The sequence below is a fragment of the Tenrec ecaudatus genome, chromosome 14, assembly GCF_050624435.1.
Source record: "Tenrec ecaudatus isolate mTenEca1 chromosome 14, mTenEca1.hap1, whole genome shotgun sequence".
Classification (NCBI taxonomy): Eukaryota; Metazoa; Chordata; class Mammalia; order Afrosoricida; family Tenrecidae; genus Tenrec; species Tenrec ecaudatus.
Window position 1 is genome coordinate 105,135,763 of NC_134543.1, and position 18,638 is coordinate 105,154,400.

The following is an 18,638-nucleotide window of genomic DNA, read 5'->3' on the forward strand; positions in this document are numbered from 1 at the left end:
AGTGTGTGTGGTCACCTGAATAGTCAGGGAACATTCACCTATTTCACTGAGATTTTCACCTTTTCAAATTTTAACGAGAGGCTTAATACAAGCACTAGTTTACTCCAAAGGAATTAGGATCACTCCGATTTACTCCCAGTAAGTAGGCAACCTTTACACAAAACTTCTCGTCATTTAAATAGGGAAAATGAGAGGAATTAGTGGGAGGTGAAAGATGGGTAAATGTAACAGTGGGATATGGTGAGGGAGATATATGTGTGTGTATTTGTTTAAATATGTATATGTATGCATACGTAACAAGGAAGCAGACGGACTTTGGGCTTCTACATAAATCTTGCCCCAGTACAAGAATGGTTTGTTCTAATGTGGCATACTCACCTTTCTGACACGATCGCTGAAGACAAAATGGGTGCATAAGCAAATCAGGTGAAGAAAGCTGAGGTGCCTGGCTATCGAAAGACACAAGCATCTGGGGTCTTAAAGATTGGTAATTAAACACTCGGCCAGCTATCAGGGAAGCAACAAAGCCCACATGGAGGAAGCACACCAGCCTGTGTGATCATGACGTGTCAACGGGAAGAGGTATCAGAAGTTCAAAAACATACAACCAAATCGATGTGAAGGGCTGTGGATGCAATAGAGACCTCAAATCCACCTGCGAGATAATTGGACAGTCCGCCTCAGAAGGGCCACAGGGAGCTAATGATCAATCCAGGGTGCGGTATGGCATTGAAGAACCACTTAACTATCCTCTAGTTCTTTTTAAAGATTTCCTCCCCTTATTACGAAGGGCTTTATGTGTTTTACCTCATTAGTCATGCTAGATTTGTATGTGTTCATTTGTAGATTTACGAACACTCAGTACATGGAAGTCAAGCTAGATGACCCTCAGAGTCTGTGACAGGAGTAATGCTTCCCTGGGGGGACTGGGGAAGGGGGGGAAGGGGAGCTGAAAGCACTGATGATTGTATAACCCCACCCAATGGGATTGAACAGCAGAATTGTATGTGAGTGGATATATCGGAATGTGTAAGATAAGTCAGTAAAAATAGTACTAAAAAAATAAAAGGTAAAAGGAGGGCAAACAAGCAACTATATAGTCTTTTCCTGTGTTCATTCCATAAAATGTGCTCTGTAAGATGATGTAGAAGAAACCTGCATTTCTGCACAACTCAGGGAGGTTTTTAAAAAAATACGATTTTCATAAAAAGGAAATTCTCTTAGGTTTAATAGTAAAATTATTGAAACAGATACATACATACTTTTGTTTTCCTTGGTATCATTTATGAATTTTTAATCTTTAGGGAAGAAAAATAAATTACATGGCCCCTAGCTTTTAGGTTGGTCCGTGGTAACTTTATTTTGGAGAGACAGGAAAACCAAGTAGAAAATTAACTCTCTATCCACTGGTTACAGACAGCTGTTACAGTTTGGGATTTTCCTAATACTCTATTGTTTTCTATGTCGATGTTCACAAAATTAATACAGACAATGAGAGAGTTCTATCTTAAATGTTCTCCAGTGTAGCAAGTAACTAAATGTGTCTAACTTATGTTTAGCCCTACACTAGAGGGCAGCTCTGTGTCTTATGGCAACACTGATCATTATCCTTCCCATTACAGGGATGTACATATTTATGATGTAAGAAACCTGACTCCCAGGGGAAGCCAGCCTTTGGTTTCTTTGACTCAGCATACAAGGAGCCTCGCCTCTGCCTATTTTTCAGCTCTAACTGGTAACAGAATACTGACCACGTGTGCTGACTCGAATCTGAGGTAAATTTGGAAGGCAGAAGTATGTATTAAGGAATCTAGCTAGCCTAGCTATTGTGTCAGGAAACCAGAAGCTTGGTGTATTGCTCCCAGTGTAGTCACTTCCTTAGGATTCTCAAGTCTATTTTGTGCGTTTTTATTGAATAGTCCAGCTTCTCAGGTTCTTTGCTAAGCACTGTTAGTAAATATATTGAAAGGGTACAGCCTTGACACACACCTTCCTTGATTTTAAGCCACGCAGGGTCTGGTTTGGTTCGGACGACTGCCCCTTGGTCTGTGTACAGGTTCCATATGGGCACAGTTCAGTGCTCTATAATTCCCATTCTTTGCAATGTTATCTCTAATTTGTTATGATTCACATAGTCGAATGCCTTTGCAGTTAGTGTTCAGCAGTCTGAGCATCACCAGGTGGTGCATGAAGAGAGCTCACCACCAAATGGCAGCCCAGCATCCACTTTCCACTCATGTTATGTTCTTTGTCTCAAGCACTACCCCTTTGTCCTCCTGCTCACCTACATTCTTCTCCTGTTCCATTAACCGTTAGTGACTTGGGTTTCTTGTAGTCTGACTAGACGATAGGTTCTCTTGTTAAGAAACCGTGCCAGAACAGCTGAGCATTGGGAGAAGGTGGTGATCATATGGTTAGCTTCCTTCTGCCAGGGTGACCAGTAGAGGCTCCTGGATTCTTAGCCAATTGCTTCCATAAGAACTAACCTTGATTCCTGGCCTTTTATCTCATTGGCTCTTGGAGATGACAGTGTCAGACCCCCGGGTAATGAATCTAATGGGGAAATTGCTCTTGATCCATGCAAGTTTTGGAATTTATTCATTTCAGTCTGCATCCCTCTTATATGTCCCTTATTAGAACCTAGATATAGTTTTAAGTCCAGATTTCCCTTATGATGTATCTTTTATATCGGAAAGGAGCCCGGTGGCATAGTGGTTCAAACGCTGTGCTGCTAATGGGAAGTTTGGTACTTGAATCGCACCAGCCACTCTGGGCGAAAGCCGTGGCGATCTGTTTCTGGAAGATTTACAGCCTTGGAAGCCCAGGGCAATTCTCCTCCCTCCTTTTAGGTTGTTTTCAGTGGCAGGGGGTTCAGATTGGGTTTTAAGTGTGGAGTAATAATTTAAGAGTAAATTCCAGTAATTTCCACATGAAGCCAAACTTTATAGTATTTCCTTGTAACTTTTTTTGTTGCTACATGTGTTAGCTGAGATTTGTTAGAACGTCAGCCTTCTTATTTAAAAATAAGTCATATTTCATGTCATGAACCATCAGGAAGCTTGTTAAAATACACTGAGGTTATTTCAGAAGACTTTCAAAATATAACAAAGAATTTGTTGCTTTTCCTCTGATGTTTATGTTGCAGGATCTTTGACAGCAGCTGCCTGACTGCCCAGCTTCCTCTCCTCACCACCATCAGGTAGGTTTCCATTTGTCCAGCCGTGTAGACCCTGGTGGAAGTGCAGGTGTGCTGTGTGTCAGAGAGATGGACCAGGCCTGCTGTTCGGGGTCGCGGAGCTGGTTCCGATTCTTAGTGACCCTGTGTGACCCTGTATGCACAACAGAACAAAGCACCGGGCCAGGCCTGCTTCATTATAATTGCATTGTTTCTGTGGCCTAGTTTCTGCTCAGAAGGGTTCTTTGTTTTCAGAGGATTTTTACTCCTAGGCTCCCTGTACCTATAGAGGGTTTAATCTCTGTCAAGTTACTGTGTTGCTGAGAAGATGTTTTTGGTTAAGGTTATGATTTTAGTTAGTCCTGAATTACTCATGTCATCTTCTGATCTCATTCACAGCTTCTTGTCTGAGCTGTTTTGAATGCATGTGTGCATGCTTCATGTCAAACACAGATGTTTACTCCTTGACTTGCCCATAGTATCCCTTATGGTCGGCATTTATGAAATTGGCAGGGTGTGATACTATGAGGGGGTACCCCAAAAAACCCCGGAATTTTTCCTCAAAGTTATGCATGTAAATTTTTTACAAAACAACCTTATCACCTTCAAAATACTCTCCATTACACTTAATAAATTTGTCAAATCTGCGAACCCATTCTGGAAACACTTTTCAAACTCATCTTTTTGGATGGCTGACAGCACCTCACTTTGTTTTTTTCTTCACCTCTTCTCTGTTGTCAAATCACTGTCTTTTCATGTCCCTCAGCATTAGAGGAAACGAAAGGAAGTTGCACAGAGCGGGGTCAGGTGAGTTAGGTGCATGGGGCATGCTGTTTTTGCCAAAAATTGGCACACAGATGGCTGCGTGAACAGGTACATTGTTGTGGTGGCAAAACCAGTTTGCAGCGACCCTTCTCATTCCCAAATCTTCCATTAAAACCCGCTAACCTGAACTCCAACATGGTGTAGATAACTTCCCCATCTCTTTAATGGTCTGTCGTAGGTCTCCAAGCACAATGCACAAATTTTGTCATCCGTTGGGGAAGTTGATGGACATCTAGAACGAGGTTTGCCTTCAGTCAGCATTTCGCCTTTTTTGAAATGAGAAAACCGCTCACCACCTGAGTGTTTCCCGCAGCGCTGCCCTTGTAAACTGTGGTGAACATCACAAGATCTGCTGTGGTATTTTTTTCCTCAGTAGGAAACAAAATTTCACAGCCGCTCACTATTCTCTTAAATCAGCCATCACAAAAAGTGAGGTTCGAGGGAAATTGCTTTTATGAAAAAAATTACCGACCAGCAGGAACCTTCCCAGGCGATGCCACTGGGTACACTAACTCAGAGTGAGTTGCTCGTTGCTCACCTAGCAGGAAAAATGCATACTACGGAAGGCCCAGTGAAGCTTTATTCTGTTGTGGTGTTTTTTTTGGGGGGGGGTAACTCCCTAGCATTTGACGGTTGCTTCATGAGTTTTAGAGCTTGAAATATGTTAGTCTCTTTTTCAGAAGTTTTCCACCTTTTAAAAATTTAATTTCAAACTCTTCACTTCAATCTTTCAGTTTCTGATGTATTTCTGTTTCCAGAATTAACGAGAGTGATGATTGTTGTGTCAGGAATTTTTATTAAAGATTGGGTGGTGGAAATATATTTCTATAGTCTGTGCTAGCTAGTACTATTATGATAGGATAAAAGTGAGCCCTTATGTTTTTGCTTTAGAGAGCTGTGTAAGACCCAACATACATGTATTTTGGACTTTAATGTTGTATGGATGATAGTTTCAGGCCTCAGTTGCCAGGGGAACACGGACATGGGAAACAGCAGGCCCTGTCCAAACGGCCACCAATAAGCTAGACTGCAGATTTTTTTATTTCTAAGGCAGCATGTTTGGGTGTGTTAGAAAAGGGATTTGCCCTGGGACAGTCCTGGCCCCTGCATTGGCCATTGAGCTAGGAAAAGAGCAAAATGAAGCACCATTTCAACCGAGGGAACTGCTGTTGTGCACTAACCACTGGCCAGCTCAGGAGAAGGCTGCTGCCGCCTCTCCCCTGTAATAGTGCAGTGGGGAGGAGAGAAAGTAAATGGAAATTCAGTGATTTGGGAGGAGGCTTAGCAGAGGAAACAAGCATATGTGGGACCATTGTCTTCTTTACCCCTGTGCGGTACTGTGGAGTTATTTAACATTTCTTTTGAAAGATACTGTTGTTGTTTTAAAATCCCCTAGGCATGATACCAACTCTGGGCGCTGGCTGACCAGGTTCCAAGCCATCTGGGACCCTAAACAAGAAGATTGTGTTGTCGTTGGCAGCATGGCCTACCCGCGGCGGGTAGAGGTCTTCCATGAGACTGGAAAGAGGCTGCATTCTTTTCTTGGAGAATCCCTTGCCTCTGTGTGTTCCATCAATGCCATGCATCCGACTCGGTTTATTTTGGCTGGAGGCAATTCCAGCGGGAAGATACATGTGTTCATGAATCAGAATGATGCTGGGTGTTTGGTTTAGCGGCATAGATGTGTTCATATTAATCAAGGCCTAAGGACCCTGTGAAGAGAAAGTCGAAATCATGTAGCTTAGTTTGTTGGCTTGGTGATAAGAATATTCCAATGGGGGGAAAAACAAAAACATACTCTAATGAGCACAAATTCCTGTTGGTTAGGGAGCCCTGGGGGCCTGGTTTTTCTACAGGGGAGGAAGGGCCATGAGGACAGGCTGACACACCTTTAGTGCTGTTACTCAGCCAGTATGTCAAAAGATTCAATTAATATAAAGCTTTGAATGGTCAGTATTATGTTTTTGTGGTCCAATGATACTGTTTTGAATCTAGAGTGAAATTTTGATTTGTGGTTTATATTTTAGCTTGGTGTATTTTGAGACCCACACAGTTGGGGGTGAAAAAAACCAACAAGAAAAATCCTTTGCCATCGAGTTGAAGGGGTCAGGAAAGTCCATTCAATAATTTTGAAGCTTCGTTTTTGTTTTGTTTTTTAATTGAAAACTCCCCCCACCCCCTAATGTGAAACTGCAAGGTTTGGTGGTGGTGGTCGATGTGGGGTAGGGACTGGGTCTCTGTGCTGAGCCTTTCTCTTACTCCCTCTTTTGGATGGGGTCCTGAGACATCACCAAGACAACTAGGCCTCTTTGGCACACAGACTAGATCTGTATCCCAAAAGGATTGCCTTAACAATCATTAACTACAAACTCAATGGTCACAGAGAGTGCTTAAATAAGTGAGAAATAAAGAACAGTATTGTGAAACTTGTTTCATTTGCTTATATCTATGTAGGCGTGTGTGTGTGAGATTATGATATAAATTTATTTATCGCTGTTGAATTGTGAGTCAAGGGTAAGCAAGTGAAAGCTGTAGTCTTCCTTAACTCTGTAAATGCGCCAGGAGAGATTGAATAGCTTGTTAAGTGAATACGTTCGTTCATGTGGTGGAAATGTCATGGAATATTCACAACTCTGTATTTCTTCACTGAGCTGCTTCCTCAGAAGCTAAGATGATCTAAATGTGGGGGTTGTGGGGAAAGGGAACGACAAGTCACTTTACTAATATTACTGACTTTACCGTCTAACTGGAAATGCTTTAAGTTTTATGAAATATTTTTTCATAATTGTAACAAAAATAAAGTGATACTTATAATTTCTTTAAAGGACAGTTTTCTAAATTTTTCTGTGATTGAATGTTTTGAAGACTTCATTTTTTAATTAATAAGTTGTAGTAGGTGTTAAGGATTTTGCCATTGAGTGCTGTTGAGTTGATTCTGACTCGGAGTTGTCCATCCTAAGGTTCCTTAAATTGTAATCTTTTTTGTGGGGTGGGGTGGGCGAGTTGAGGAGATTTTATTGGGGTGAAGATTTACAGAGTGGATCGGTTTTCCATTTTCATTTAACAATTCATGCATACTTTCCTCATGTTGTGGATCACAAGTCCACTTCTTCCCTAGGCTGATTCCCATTCCTTCTCCTTTTTTAACTCTCTGAACTTTGTCATTGGGCAAATGCTGCCCTTTGATCTTAAATGGTTGATTATTCTTCCACTTACAAACCTGTTTGTTGTTTGGCTGAAAATTGAGCCATGGGAGAGAGAGAGTTTGTTTTTAGACCGGAAGTCCCCTAAGGGTCCCTCCAGTCTTCATTCAACCAGTAAGCCTGATCTTTGTAATGATTTTGAGTTTTGTCCCAAGTAATAAAGGTGTAATCTTTCAGAAACATTGCCAGGTGGTTTTCCTGTGGAGCCATTGGATGAGCTCGAACTAGCAACTTGCCCATTCGCAGCTGAGCACTTAACCATGATGACATCAGGGTTCTATATTTCTCTGAGTGTTAAGAGTCCAGGAATTGGTAAGATAGATAGTACATTATGAAATGGAAGTTTAAGCTGCAAGGTTGTTAAATAAATTGTGCAAGAAACAGTGAGGGAAGCCTCTCCTTCTTAATCTCTCAAGTTCTGGAGTGGCTACTTCTATGACAGTTCTTTTTTCAGTTGCTGAAAAATACTTTTGATCTAATTAGTACCATCATTTACGCTTTGAATACTGGGCAGTAATCGCCTGGCTTTTGCCTTACATTTTAGCAAACGCTTGACACTTCTCTCGTTTATGGTTCTGCCCCTTATATCCAATTCCACTTAGTAGTGTTATGTCTTGGGCTGTTTCAGGAAAGGGCGAGTAGGAGCTTCTTTGGTGATAAGCTTTATAATGCATTAATTGTTTAAATCTAGAAAGCACTTGAAGGAAATTGTCTCCCTTAGGACATTCTTAACTGTAGCGAAAGGTATGTTTTCCCCGAGACTCCTTTAAAATTGTGTGTGTTGTAGCTCCCTCCCTTCCAGATAAACCTTTTTTACATAAGCTCCAGATTCCACTTGAATTATTTTGGGATGCCTAGCCTTTTCCCCACCCCACCCCAAAACATGACTTGCAGGAAGCAAACAGTTCTCATGCTTAGTGGACAGAGGCTTAGACTAGGAGAGAGTTTAAATAATTAGAAATTCATAGTCTGGGTGCTTTAAACCCTATTAGTATTCTCTTGTTGTAAGGTTCCTGCCCAAAGAAGACTTTGCAAAGGCAGTGCACTAGGAATTTGGGGAGTGCTAGGCTGTAGATTCAAAGATTTAAATCCTATCAGCCAGCACACAGAACACAAGGGCAAAAGGGGCTGAGGCAGGCAAAACACACCTGCGCCGCCTCTGTCAAACCCAGGAGGAAGTACATGCCCTCTAAATTAGTCAGCTTACTATGCTGGGAATGACAGCTTCAAGAGGAATGGTGTTGCATTCATCCAAAAGGATTTTTCAGCATCTTAAAGTACAATGTATATAATGGGATAAAATCTAAATACAAAGAAATCCAGTCACTGTAACTCTTAAAATCTATGCAGCAACCACTGGAGCTAGTGATGAAGAAATTGAAGAATTTTACAACTTCAGTCAAATTGATCAAACATGCTCTCAAGATGCATTGATAATTATTGACAATTGGAGGATAAAAGTTGTAAACAAATCGGAAGGAATCGTAGTTGGAAAATAAAGTGGTGATAGAAACAAAGCTGGAAATCGCATGACAGAGTTTTACAAGCCCACTGACTATATTGCAAATAACTTTTTCCCAACACAAAAGACAATCACAGATGTGACTTTCTCCGAGAGGAATGCACAGAGATCAAATTGACTGCATCTGTGGGAGAAGACAATGGCGAGCTTCCATAGCAGCAGCTAAAACCAGGCCAGGGACCAAAGCAAATTCTCATATATAAGTTGAAGGAAATGAAATCAGTCCCATGAGAGCCAAATAGTGACTTTGTCTATCTCACCTGGATTTTGAGTGCATCTCAGAAACAGATTTGGTACAGCGAATACTAGTAACAAAAGACTTGAGCTGTGGGGTGATACCAAGTACATACACGAGGGAAGCAAAAGGCTATTTAAAAAGGTCCTTGGGCCTAAATATTGATCTGTGTGGCTGCAAAAATAACGGGGCGGGAAGACAGGAAAGAAGAAGAAGAAACTGAAACTTGCTCTTAATCGTCGAGTAGCTAAGGCAAACGAAATGCTGAAGTCAAAAATCTGAACAAAATTTCAAAGGGAAGTTTAAGACAGGAAAAAATGAAAACCAAAGAAAATGCAAAGAAAACCTGAAAGAATAAACTCTGCATATCTTAAACTGAAAGAGTTCAAGGAAAAAATTCAAGCCTCGAGTTGCCATATTGAAAGATTCTATGGGCAAAAGATTGAATGGTACAGGAAGCATTAAAGAAAAATGGAAAATGCCGAAGGGATCCGTTATCAGGCATCAAAGAACAAAAAATATCGTGTGCTCACCTCCATGATACAATCTCTGAAGACAAATGGGTGCATAAGCAAATGTAAAGAAAGCTGATGGTGCCTGGCAGCATCTGGGGTCTTACAGGCTTGAAGGTAAACAAGTGGCCATCTAGCTCAGAAGCAACAAAGGCCACATGGAAGAAGCACACCAGCCTGTGCAATCACAAGGTGTTGAAGGGATCAGGTATCAGGCATCAGAACAAAAAAAAATCTTACCATAGCGAATGAGGGGGGAGTGTGGAGTGGAGACCCAAAGTCCATTTGTTGGCTACTGGAGATCCCCTTGCAGAGGGGTCTTGGGGAGGAGACGAGCCAAATGGTGTGTGATGTAGCAGCGATGGAAAATGCAACTTTCCTCTAGTTCCTAAATGCTTCCTCCTCCCCTCACCCCCCACTATCATGATCCTAATTCTACCTTGCAAGTCTGGCTAGACCAGCGGATGTACACTGGCACATATAGGAACCAGAAACTGAATGCAGGACGGATGATCCCTTCAGGACCAGTGGTGTGAGTGGTGATACTGGGAGGGCATAGGGAGGGTGGGTTGGAAAGGGGGAACCAATTTTAAGGATCTACATGTGACCTCCTCCCCGGGGGACAGACAAGTGGGTGAAGGGAGACATAGGACAGGGCAAGATATGACAAAATAATTTATAAATTATCAAGGGTTCATGAGGCAGGGGGGAGCGGGGATGGAAGGGGGAAAATGAGCTGATGCCAGGGGCTTAGGTGGAAAGCAAATGTTTTGAGAATGATGAGGGCAATCAGTATACAAATGTGTTTTACACAATTGATGTATCTATGGATTGTGATACGAGTTGTAGGAGCCCCTAATAAAACGATTTAAAAAATGGAAAGAATATACAGTCACTTTTTTTAACAGCCAATTTACTAAAAAGAACACTGGCATTCCACCATTTCAAATGGTAGCATACAAGCTAGAACTAATGCATTAGTTCAAAACAAGCATTAGTTGAAAGCATTAGTTCAAAACAAGCCTTCAGGAATTGAAACCAATTGAAATGTTTCAACAAGCTGATGAAATGCTGGAAGCACTCATTCCTCTATGCCAGGAAATTTGGAAGACAGTTCACCAACTGAATAGAAGTGATCCATATTTACACCCATTCTGTAGAAAGGAGACCCAATAGAATGTGCAAATTATAGAACAGTATCATTAATATTACAGGCAAATAAAGTTTTGCTGAATGTCCAACAATGGTTGAGCAACGGTACATTGCCAGAGGTTCAGACTGGATTCAGAAGATGTGGAACAAGGGATAGCATTGCTGATGTCAGATGAGTCTTGGCCGAAAGTAGAGAACACCAGAAAGATGTTTCCTTGTGTTTCATTGACCATGCAAAGGCATTCATCTGTGGATCATAACAAACTGGATAGCCTTGGGAAGAATGGGAGTCCCCAAACACAAAATTGTCTTCATGCAGAACCTGAACATGGGTCAAGAGGCATTTGAGTGCCCAGAACAAAGGCATACTGCAATGTTTAAAATTTGGAAAGGTGTGCATTAGGGTTGTGTCCTGTCACCATACTTACAAAATCTGGGCTGAGTAAGTCATCAGAGAAGCTGGGCTATATGAAGAAGAATGCAGCATCAGGATGAGGGAGGCTGATCAACAATCTGCAATAGCAGGTAAGACAATCTTGCTGAAAGTGAGATGGCCTTGAAGCACTTGCTGATGAAGGTGGGGTATTGCAGCCTTTGACATGAATTACAACTTAATGTAAAGATGACCAAGATTCTCACAACTGGACCAGTAGATAACACTAAGAAACAGAGATCCATGGCTCATGGAATCGTTAGGTAAGATATCAAAGAAGGCATTGCATTGGGTTAAACTTGCTGCCCTAGATCTCTTATAAGTATTGAAAGGATGTTAATTTGGGGGACTAAGGTGGCCCTAACCCTAGTTTTGGTGTTTTCAATTGTCTCACATGTGCGTGAAAGATGGACATCGAATGAAGAAGACTGAAGAGGAATCTGCATTTAAATTAGGGTGCTGGTAAGAACACAGTACTATGGACTGCCAAAAGAACATACAAATCTGTCTTGGAAGATAAACAGCTTGAATGTGCTTTAGAAGCAAGGGCAGCAAGGCTTTGTCTGGCGTACTTTGGGTGTGTTACCAGGAGAGGCCTGTTCCCTGGAGAAAACGTCATGCTTGGTAGAGGGGGCAGCAGGGAGGAGGGGAAAACGAGGAGCTGACGCCAGGGGCTTAGGTGGAGAGCAAATGTTTTGAGAATGATGAGGGAAATGAATGTACAAATGCACTTTACACAACTGATGTATGTATGGATTGTGATACGAGTTGTAGAAGCCCCCAATAAAATGATTTTAAAAAAGTGATTGGCTGTGATTGAGGATCCTTAAGGGAGTGGACACTAGAACCCCATACATTTTATAGGGTTTTAGAGTCTAAAGGTATATGCACAGGTGAGTTCTTGATTTGGTGCCAGCTGGAAGGGAGGCTGCTGGGACTGTGAAGGGTCTTGTGGGACCACACAGGTTCAGGCGTTCTTGGGATACATTGGTAATGGGAACCACAGTCAGTTTTGAGGTAATACTCCCTGACTGGAGGGCAGGTCGTCCTGTGGACCAGGCCCTTTATTGACCTTTGTAGCCCGTAGAATTTAGAAGACCATTACCAGTTCTGTAGTTACAGGGTTCCATAGACAGCTGGGAGAATGTCACAGAGTTCCCGGGGGGGGGGGGGGGAATCCATTCTTTTCACTCTCTGCTTTGAAGAGCCCCCTCATATGAATAAAAATGAAAAATAGGAGCTTTGTTGCTGTAGTAATAGCGTGTTCTTTTCATTTCGAAGGAAGTGCTGTCTGCTTTGTGCTCAGGGCTTCAGTAAGAACACTAGATAGAAGCTGATCCGTCAAGGTTCTAGTTTGGGTTTTAAAACGAAGTAGTTAACCTTGGGGTGGGGGTTGGGGGTCCACCTTGGTTTTCCTCACCAGGAAATGAGACCCATTTTATTTATAAATTAGCCCCCCATATTTCTCAGTTTCTAATAGCATATATATTTGGTGGGAGGTTGAAAAACAAAGCAAAAAATAAACTCACTGCCATCGAGCCAAATCTGACTCACAGTGGCCCTATAGGACAGGGCAGAACCACCCCGTGAGTTTCCAAAACTAATAGAAAATCTTTCTCCCTTGGACTTGGCTGGCGGTTTCCCACCACTGAACTTGTCGTTAGTGTAACGTGTCACCATGATGCCACCAGGGCCAAATAGTGGCTATAAGTAAAGTGCTTGTTTGGAATGATCCCTGCCCTGAGCAGCAATCAGGTTGTGTGTGCCCACTGGTATTTTTAATGGATGTGTTTTATCTCTTAAGGGGAAGAGGGACTGTTAGTGTAGAAAGAAAGAGCCCACTCTTTTCTATGGTATTTAAATATTTATTTAAGTTTAAAAATAATCTTCATGGCACCAATGAGTTTATGCTAACTACATTACTGCATATGTAGAAAAAAGTACATTGCTTGGAAGGAAAAATGTAACCTAGCATTGTTGGCACACAAAAGGTTAACAACGATTACTTTTTCAATGAAACTAAGAAATTCACATTTGCAGGTAGTTTACCCTCTACTGCGTTACAGCTGCAGTACACTGTTCGTTAGTAAGAATGATTTCCTCTGATGGATGAAGCTATGGAAGTCATTCTTTTTCCTACAATGAGATCAAACTAATTTTCAGAGAAAAGAGGAGACACAATGGAACACAATCAAATCAGGGTAAAAGCTCTGAACAATTTTAAATGGTAGGGAGAATCCAAAACAAGATTGGTTGCCATCAAAGGAGGTGTGTTAATTCAAGCACTATTTAAAAAGCAACGTGAAGGAAACTCCTATCCATCTCTTATGAGATGAACCCTGGGAGAAAACCCCCATCCAACCCCTACATTTCTGTTTAGAGAACATAATTCAGCTGTTGGAAGGTGGGATGGCCTATTGGATGTTTACTACTCTGGACACGAGTAACACAGATCAGGGAATGGAATCCTGCATCTTTCTTCAATGTGGACATGAAAGGTCGAGGGTTGAGGCTATGGCTCACTGCATAGAAACACCATATTCTACAGACTGAGGTAGGAGCACTACACTAAAAGATAATCTATGTTGCATAAGACAGTAGATACCCAGGTCAGAACTAGCCCCCTATCTCCTGACAGCCTTTCCTCTCTGTCTACTCCCTCCCGCCCCGTCTACTTTTCAATCCAGCCCTGCCCTGAAGGAAGTCTCCCGTGGAGATGACAAGTGGCAGTGACCGTTGGTTTTCAGGGATCCTTCGTTTTTATCAGGATCTCCGTTTGTTTGTGTCACATGGGAACTAGATGTTGGTGGCTCTGCTCAAATCATTGCTGGTATGGAAATGATCAGCTCAGCCCTCTTCCCGTGTAGATTCCAAGGCGTGTGAGCAATCCGTTCTTGGTCTTGCTCATGGTGGTTCCAGACATCTCTCTGCTGGTTGGTTGTTCAAGCACCCGTTAAACAAGCAACCCCGGGGCCTCCACTGGCCAAAGGGGGGCGGTGTCCTAGATCTCTAAAATGTGTTGGAGCCGAAGCAGATCCAACCCCCTCTGTAGTCCATACTGTGAAGAAGCAAGTTTTTTGTGTGTGTGTTTAGATCTAGGTGGGCAAATCACGACCTGTGCGCCAAACTGAGCTCACCGCCTGTTTTTGTAACTAAGTCGTGGGCCACAGCCAGGCTTGGCTTATCTGTGACTGCTTCTGTGCTACCAACGGCCACAGAGTTGAATAACTGGCAGGGAATGGCCCGGAAAATCAAAGTTAAAAAGAAAATTACCTGCTGGCACCTTGCAGAAGTTAACCGAACCCCAGGTCTAGCTGAAAGAGTTCTCTCTTTAAAATCTTCCCCACCCCAAAAACACCTGTTATATTCTAAACGTGGGCTTAAGTCTACTGTCTTGGGACAGGCTGGGGGTTGCGCCTATAAATGATTCATTCTGCTCAGCCTTTGGGCTGCCCAGCATCACGGGTGTCGCTGACCACAATTAAGAGGCGTCTGCAGTCCTTCACTGTGGGTTGGGTCCCAGGAATCTGTCCACTAATAATCCTTAAATGAGTCGTTGGGTCCCAGATGGCTCAGACACCCGTCCCTGTGTTGAAAACAGGATTTTGTGTGTGATTGGTGATGGGTTTTCAGCGGTGCTTGGGCCTCAGGCCTCCCACTCATCACAGGCTTCCTTCCCTACAAGGACGGCTTCCCTTCGGTTAGAACTTGGTTTCCTGGTGCAGAGGCTGACCCTAGAGGGCAGTCTTTCTACATCTAAGCGTCCTCTCTTTGCAACGTCTTTTGTAGCCATCTCTTAACAATCCTACTTAGAGGGATTCTCTTCTCGGTCCCTTCCAAGCCTGTTTGTCGATCTTGGAAATTCTATTTTCTGAAGCTTTGCGTTCTCAGGATCAGTTTCTTTTCTTGCATCGTTTAGTTCATCAGGTGCTATTTTCTTAATCCATAAAGTAAAAACAAAATAGGAATTGATAAGAAAATAATATTTCGTTGTTAAAATATAAATTGAAATAGTCTTTTTTTTTTTTTTTTTGGTGTGTACAAAATAAGCACTGCTCCCTGACTCGCAACAGTGTCTCAGGTAACTTTAGCTCTGATGTCTGTCAGCCACACCTTGTCAGTACTTCTGTCAGTACTCTCTCTGGCACCACGGAATTCAATTAATGCCACCGAAGCACTAGAAAAATCTTGAGGTTCTTTAGAAAAGGGAAAAGAAAAATAGAAGAGGAAAAAGAAGAAGAAAATCCACCACAAAACCACAGAAGGCTACAATTTCATTATACACAACTCATGGCGATGCCCTCCCGGCTCTAGTCTAAGGGGACAGACTTACCCCACCCCTGCTGCTGCTGGCTGCTGCTGTAGCCGTGGTCCCTTCAGATGCCCACTCTGCTCAGATTTGAAAAAAAAAAAAAGGAAAAGAAAATCCAGCTCAGACCATCATAAGGAGCAAACGTTCCATTTAATCATTCTATACGGGTGATCACTTGTTAAAAAGTTCTGCCTGGCGAGAACGGAAAACAATCCCCGTTGTCCAGCCCCCTGGCCTGGCCTGGCCCTCTGAGGCTGCGGCGATGAGTCTACCGGATGTGCCAGTAACGCCAGTAGGTAAGCTCCCGTAGGACACACAAGACAACCAACCGCTCCCCGGCCAGTCTTCAACCAGTGTCCCACTACTGCGATCATCAGTAATCATAGTAAAATAAATGATCTTTATTCGATACTTTCAAAATAATACACATCTATGAAACAAAAAAACCAAAATTGAAACCCAAAAATTCTGCAAATTGGAAGGATGAGAAAGAGAGTCACGGAGCCTTTCTTGAAAGAACCTCTGAAGAAAATAGCTTCTCCCAGTTTGTTGAGACAGACAGAGCTCGGGCCTGTGCCTTTCTTCTGGGAAACAACCCTCCCGGGCTGCAGTGGGCTTTGAGTCATGAGAGGAGGACTTGGTACATGTGCCGATGGTTCCGCGGTGGGTCCCTTTGCTGGGAATGGGTAGCCCGGCTCTCCTGGGTCCACCTGGCTACTTATTGGGAGGAGTCAGGCCTTCTCAGGTGTCAATGAGCAGGCCCACCACTGAGCGGATTTTGCAGGCAAACCATCGCCTGAGGGGACAAAAGTATTGATAGTGGAACTGTTCAAACTCGGGGGTCTGGCGGATATCTCGGAAAAAGGCAATGTCAAGGTCAGACTCGGTAAGGACGATCAGGAGGAGGAGCAAAACAAAGAGGAGTCCCATGGTCACAAGGAGCAAACGGAGGACACTTAAAACAAACTTATTCACCTGTTCCTCCTCCGGCCTGCCGTGCCTGTGACACAGGGCCCTCAGCTCTCCCCCAAGGGCCTCCACCTGGGCCGCCGTCGGGGTGCTGGCCTCAGACTCCCGCTCCTCCTCGATGCTGCGGGTGGCGCCGTTGATCTGCCGGGAGAGCAGCATCAGCTCCAGGCTGCGCTCGGCCACGGGCGTGGGCAGCACGCTGTCTGCGGGGCTGTAGGCCTCGTCCGCGATGACGGCCACGCGCTCATTGCTGTCGGCCCGGCTGCTTCTCACGTGAGGCAGGAAGGAGTCCCCGTGGGAAGAGGAGCGCACCGGCGTGGAGTGGGCGCTGTCCCGGAGGGACTCGAGGCCTGGTGGGGGGTGGGGGAGACAAGAGAAACAGGAGTAGGCTTTCCAAGGCACAACACACCCTGCTGTTTCGTTTGGCCCCTATGTTGGGAGAGGATGCTCCCTGCACCCCTCCTCTGGCTGGACCAAGTGGCCGCTGCACGCCACTCTAAGGGGTCAAGAACAGGACAAGGGTGGCCGAATGGCCATGACTTCTGGCTTTGGAAGGGAGTGCACATCGCAGCCAGAGCTGAGGCCATGCTGCATGAGAGGCAGGGAGGGGACAAAGCGTCTGGGGCTGAGAGTCCTTGAGCCCGCCCAGCATGCAGTTCCTCAAGGGCATGGGGTCAACCCGCTGGGATTCTGCACTTGCTGGTCCCAGTTCAGGGATCCTGAAAACGTAGGTTAGAGAAAACCCAAGCCGCCTTTCCTGAATGCTTCCCGATGGAGTCCGGCGAGTCCTGGCCAGCCCTTGTTCCCACCTTTGAACCAACAGACCCTTTCTGGGTCTAGAATAAATGGACAGATTATAGCTTATAAATGGAGAGATTGAGACTCCTGAGATCAACACAGTCTGAGAGGATCTTGTTCTCTTGGGGGGCTGGGGGGGCGGGGGGAGAGTTGAGGTATTCACCTATTCTTGCCAGCAAGCTACCTATCCTATGAATCTTTTTTTTTTTTTTTGCTGAGGGATAAAAACATGTTCTTTTTTCCAGCACCTGCAAAGGGCTAAAGGTATGGCAGGGACCAGCAACACTCCAGACTAGTGGACTTGGGCTCACAGGCTTTGAGCGTGGCCTACATCGCAGCTGCCAGGAGCGGCTGCCTGCTTCAGGGTCCACGTGGGCATTGCCCACTCCTGACCTCTCTGCGCTGCCTCAGTGGCTCTCCCTGCCTCTCTAGCCTAAGACAAGAAAAACCAGTCCCACTTCCGTTGCTAGGAAATAGATCTCAGGGTTCCAAGATGGAGCCAGATTCCCAGGCTTCGGGAACGTTCCGACTCAGGAGGGCAGAGTAGGGAGTTTGTCACTGTTCATCTTTAGCCACAGGCCCAAGGGTTCCTGAAAGGCATCTGTAACCTTGATCAGTGTCACATGCTCCTCGCCTCCTATGGGATGACCCAGGTGGCCTTGTCCCAGCAGCCTCTCGGAGGCCAGCTGAGGTTCTCCAGAAGGTGCACCCTGAGAACCAGGTATGAGCCAAGGGGAGTGGGGCGGGGCTGGGGAGGGGAGGCCAGACACCTGCGACTGTTGCCTCGCCAGGAAAATATTTCCCACAGCTCCCAACCTCTGCTCTCAGACAGCTACGGTCCCAGCTCTATTCTGTTTCCCCGGTGCATCGATGCTAAAATCTTAGACGAGGATGTTTTCAACTTTCCAAACGTGCAGGGAATCTTTCAGCAACTCCACGCAGCAGTGAGAGTGCAAGATTCTGGAACTTGCCTGAGGTCAAGTGGATCGCTGGTACTGGCAAAGTCAAGGTCAGAAGCCAAGGCTCTTTCTAGTTCACAGTGCCGCTGTCGGGGCCAGCCAGCATTTAAGTCAACAGTCTGCCCCTGCCTAAGATGGAATTCTCAACTGCTCAAGAACTGTTGTGAAGTGCCCTGGAAGAGCCCCTGCCCACCTTTCTAGCGCTCCTGATGTCCCTCTGACCAATACTTCCTTTGTCCAGGATTCTTTGCTGAGTCACACATGCAGTGTGAGGAGTCTGTAACGGTGTTATGAGTTCTTGACAGCTGCAGTTGTTCGCTCGGCTCCCTCCCCAAGCGCTTCTCTAGCCCCACCCCAACCTCAACCTCAGCCAGGTGCGCAGGGCACCCGACAAGCCTCCCAAGGGCCCCCCACCACAAGGACAGCTCTGATGGGCCAGCCTAGCTGCCACCAGTTGGCTTAATCCAAGTTTCGCTTGGGTTACATTTCAACTCCACGGTTGCTGGGGAAGGCGTAAGAGGCAGAAGTGGTGACATCGGAGAA

The 18,638-nt window shown here is 44.6% G+C and overlaps 2 protein-coding genes across 5 annotated transcripts in view; one reads left to right on the plus strand and one right to left on the minus strand.

The window, feature by feature from the left end:
- Positions 1-7,328, plus strand: part of WDR76 (WD repeat domain 76) — a 33,925-nt gene extending 26,597 nt beyond the window's left edge. Inside the window, exons 11-13 of the mRNA XM_075531434.1 lie at positions 1,623-1,775; positions 3,146-3,199; positions 5,397-7,328. Coding sequence (XP_075387549.1) covers positions 1,623-1,775; positions 3,146-3,199; positions 5,397-5,673 — 484 coding nt within the window. The 3' untranslated portion in view covers positions 5,674-7,328. The remainder of the gene's footprint in view (positions 1-1,622; positions 1,776-3,145; positions 3,200-5,396) is intronic.
- An 8,058-nt stretch (positions 7,329-15,386) lies between these two features.
- FRMD5 (FERM domain containing 5) overlaps positions 15,387-18,638 on the minus strand; it is a 323,765-nt gene continuing 320,513 nt past the window's right edge. For 2 of the 4 annotated variants that reach the window (XM_075531364.1, XM_075531365.1), the window contains 2 exons: positions 16,345-16,688; positions 16,118-16,165 (listed from right to left, as the gene is read on the minus strand). In XM_075531364.1, the coding sequence (XP_075387479.1) occupies positions 16,118-16,165; positions 16,345-16,688 (392 nt within the window). Of the gene's footprint in view, positions 15,447-16,110; positions 16,689-18,638 lie in introns of those variants that run through there. The other 2 variants (XM_075531363.1, XM_075531362.1) reach the window with 2 other exon arrangements.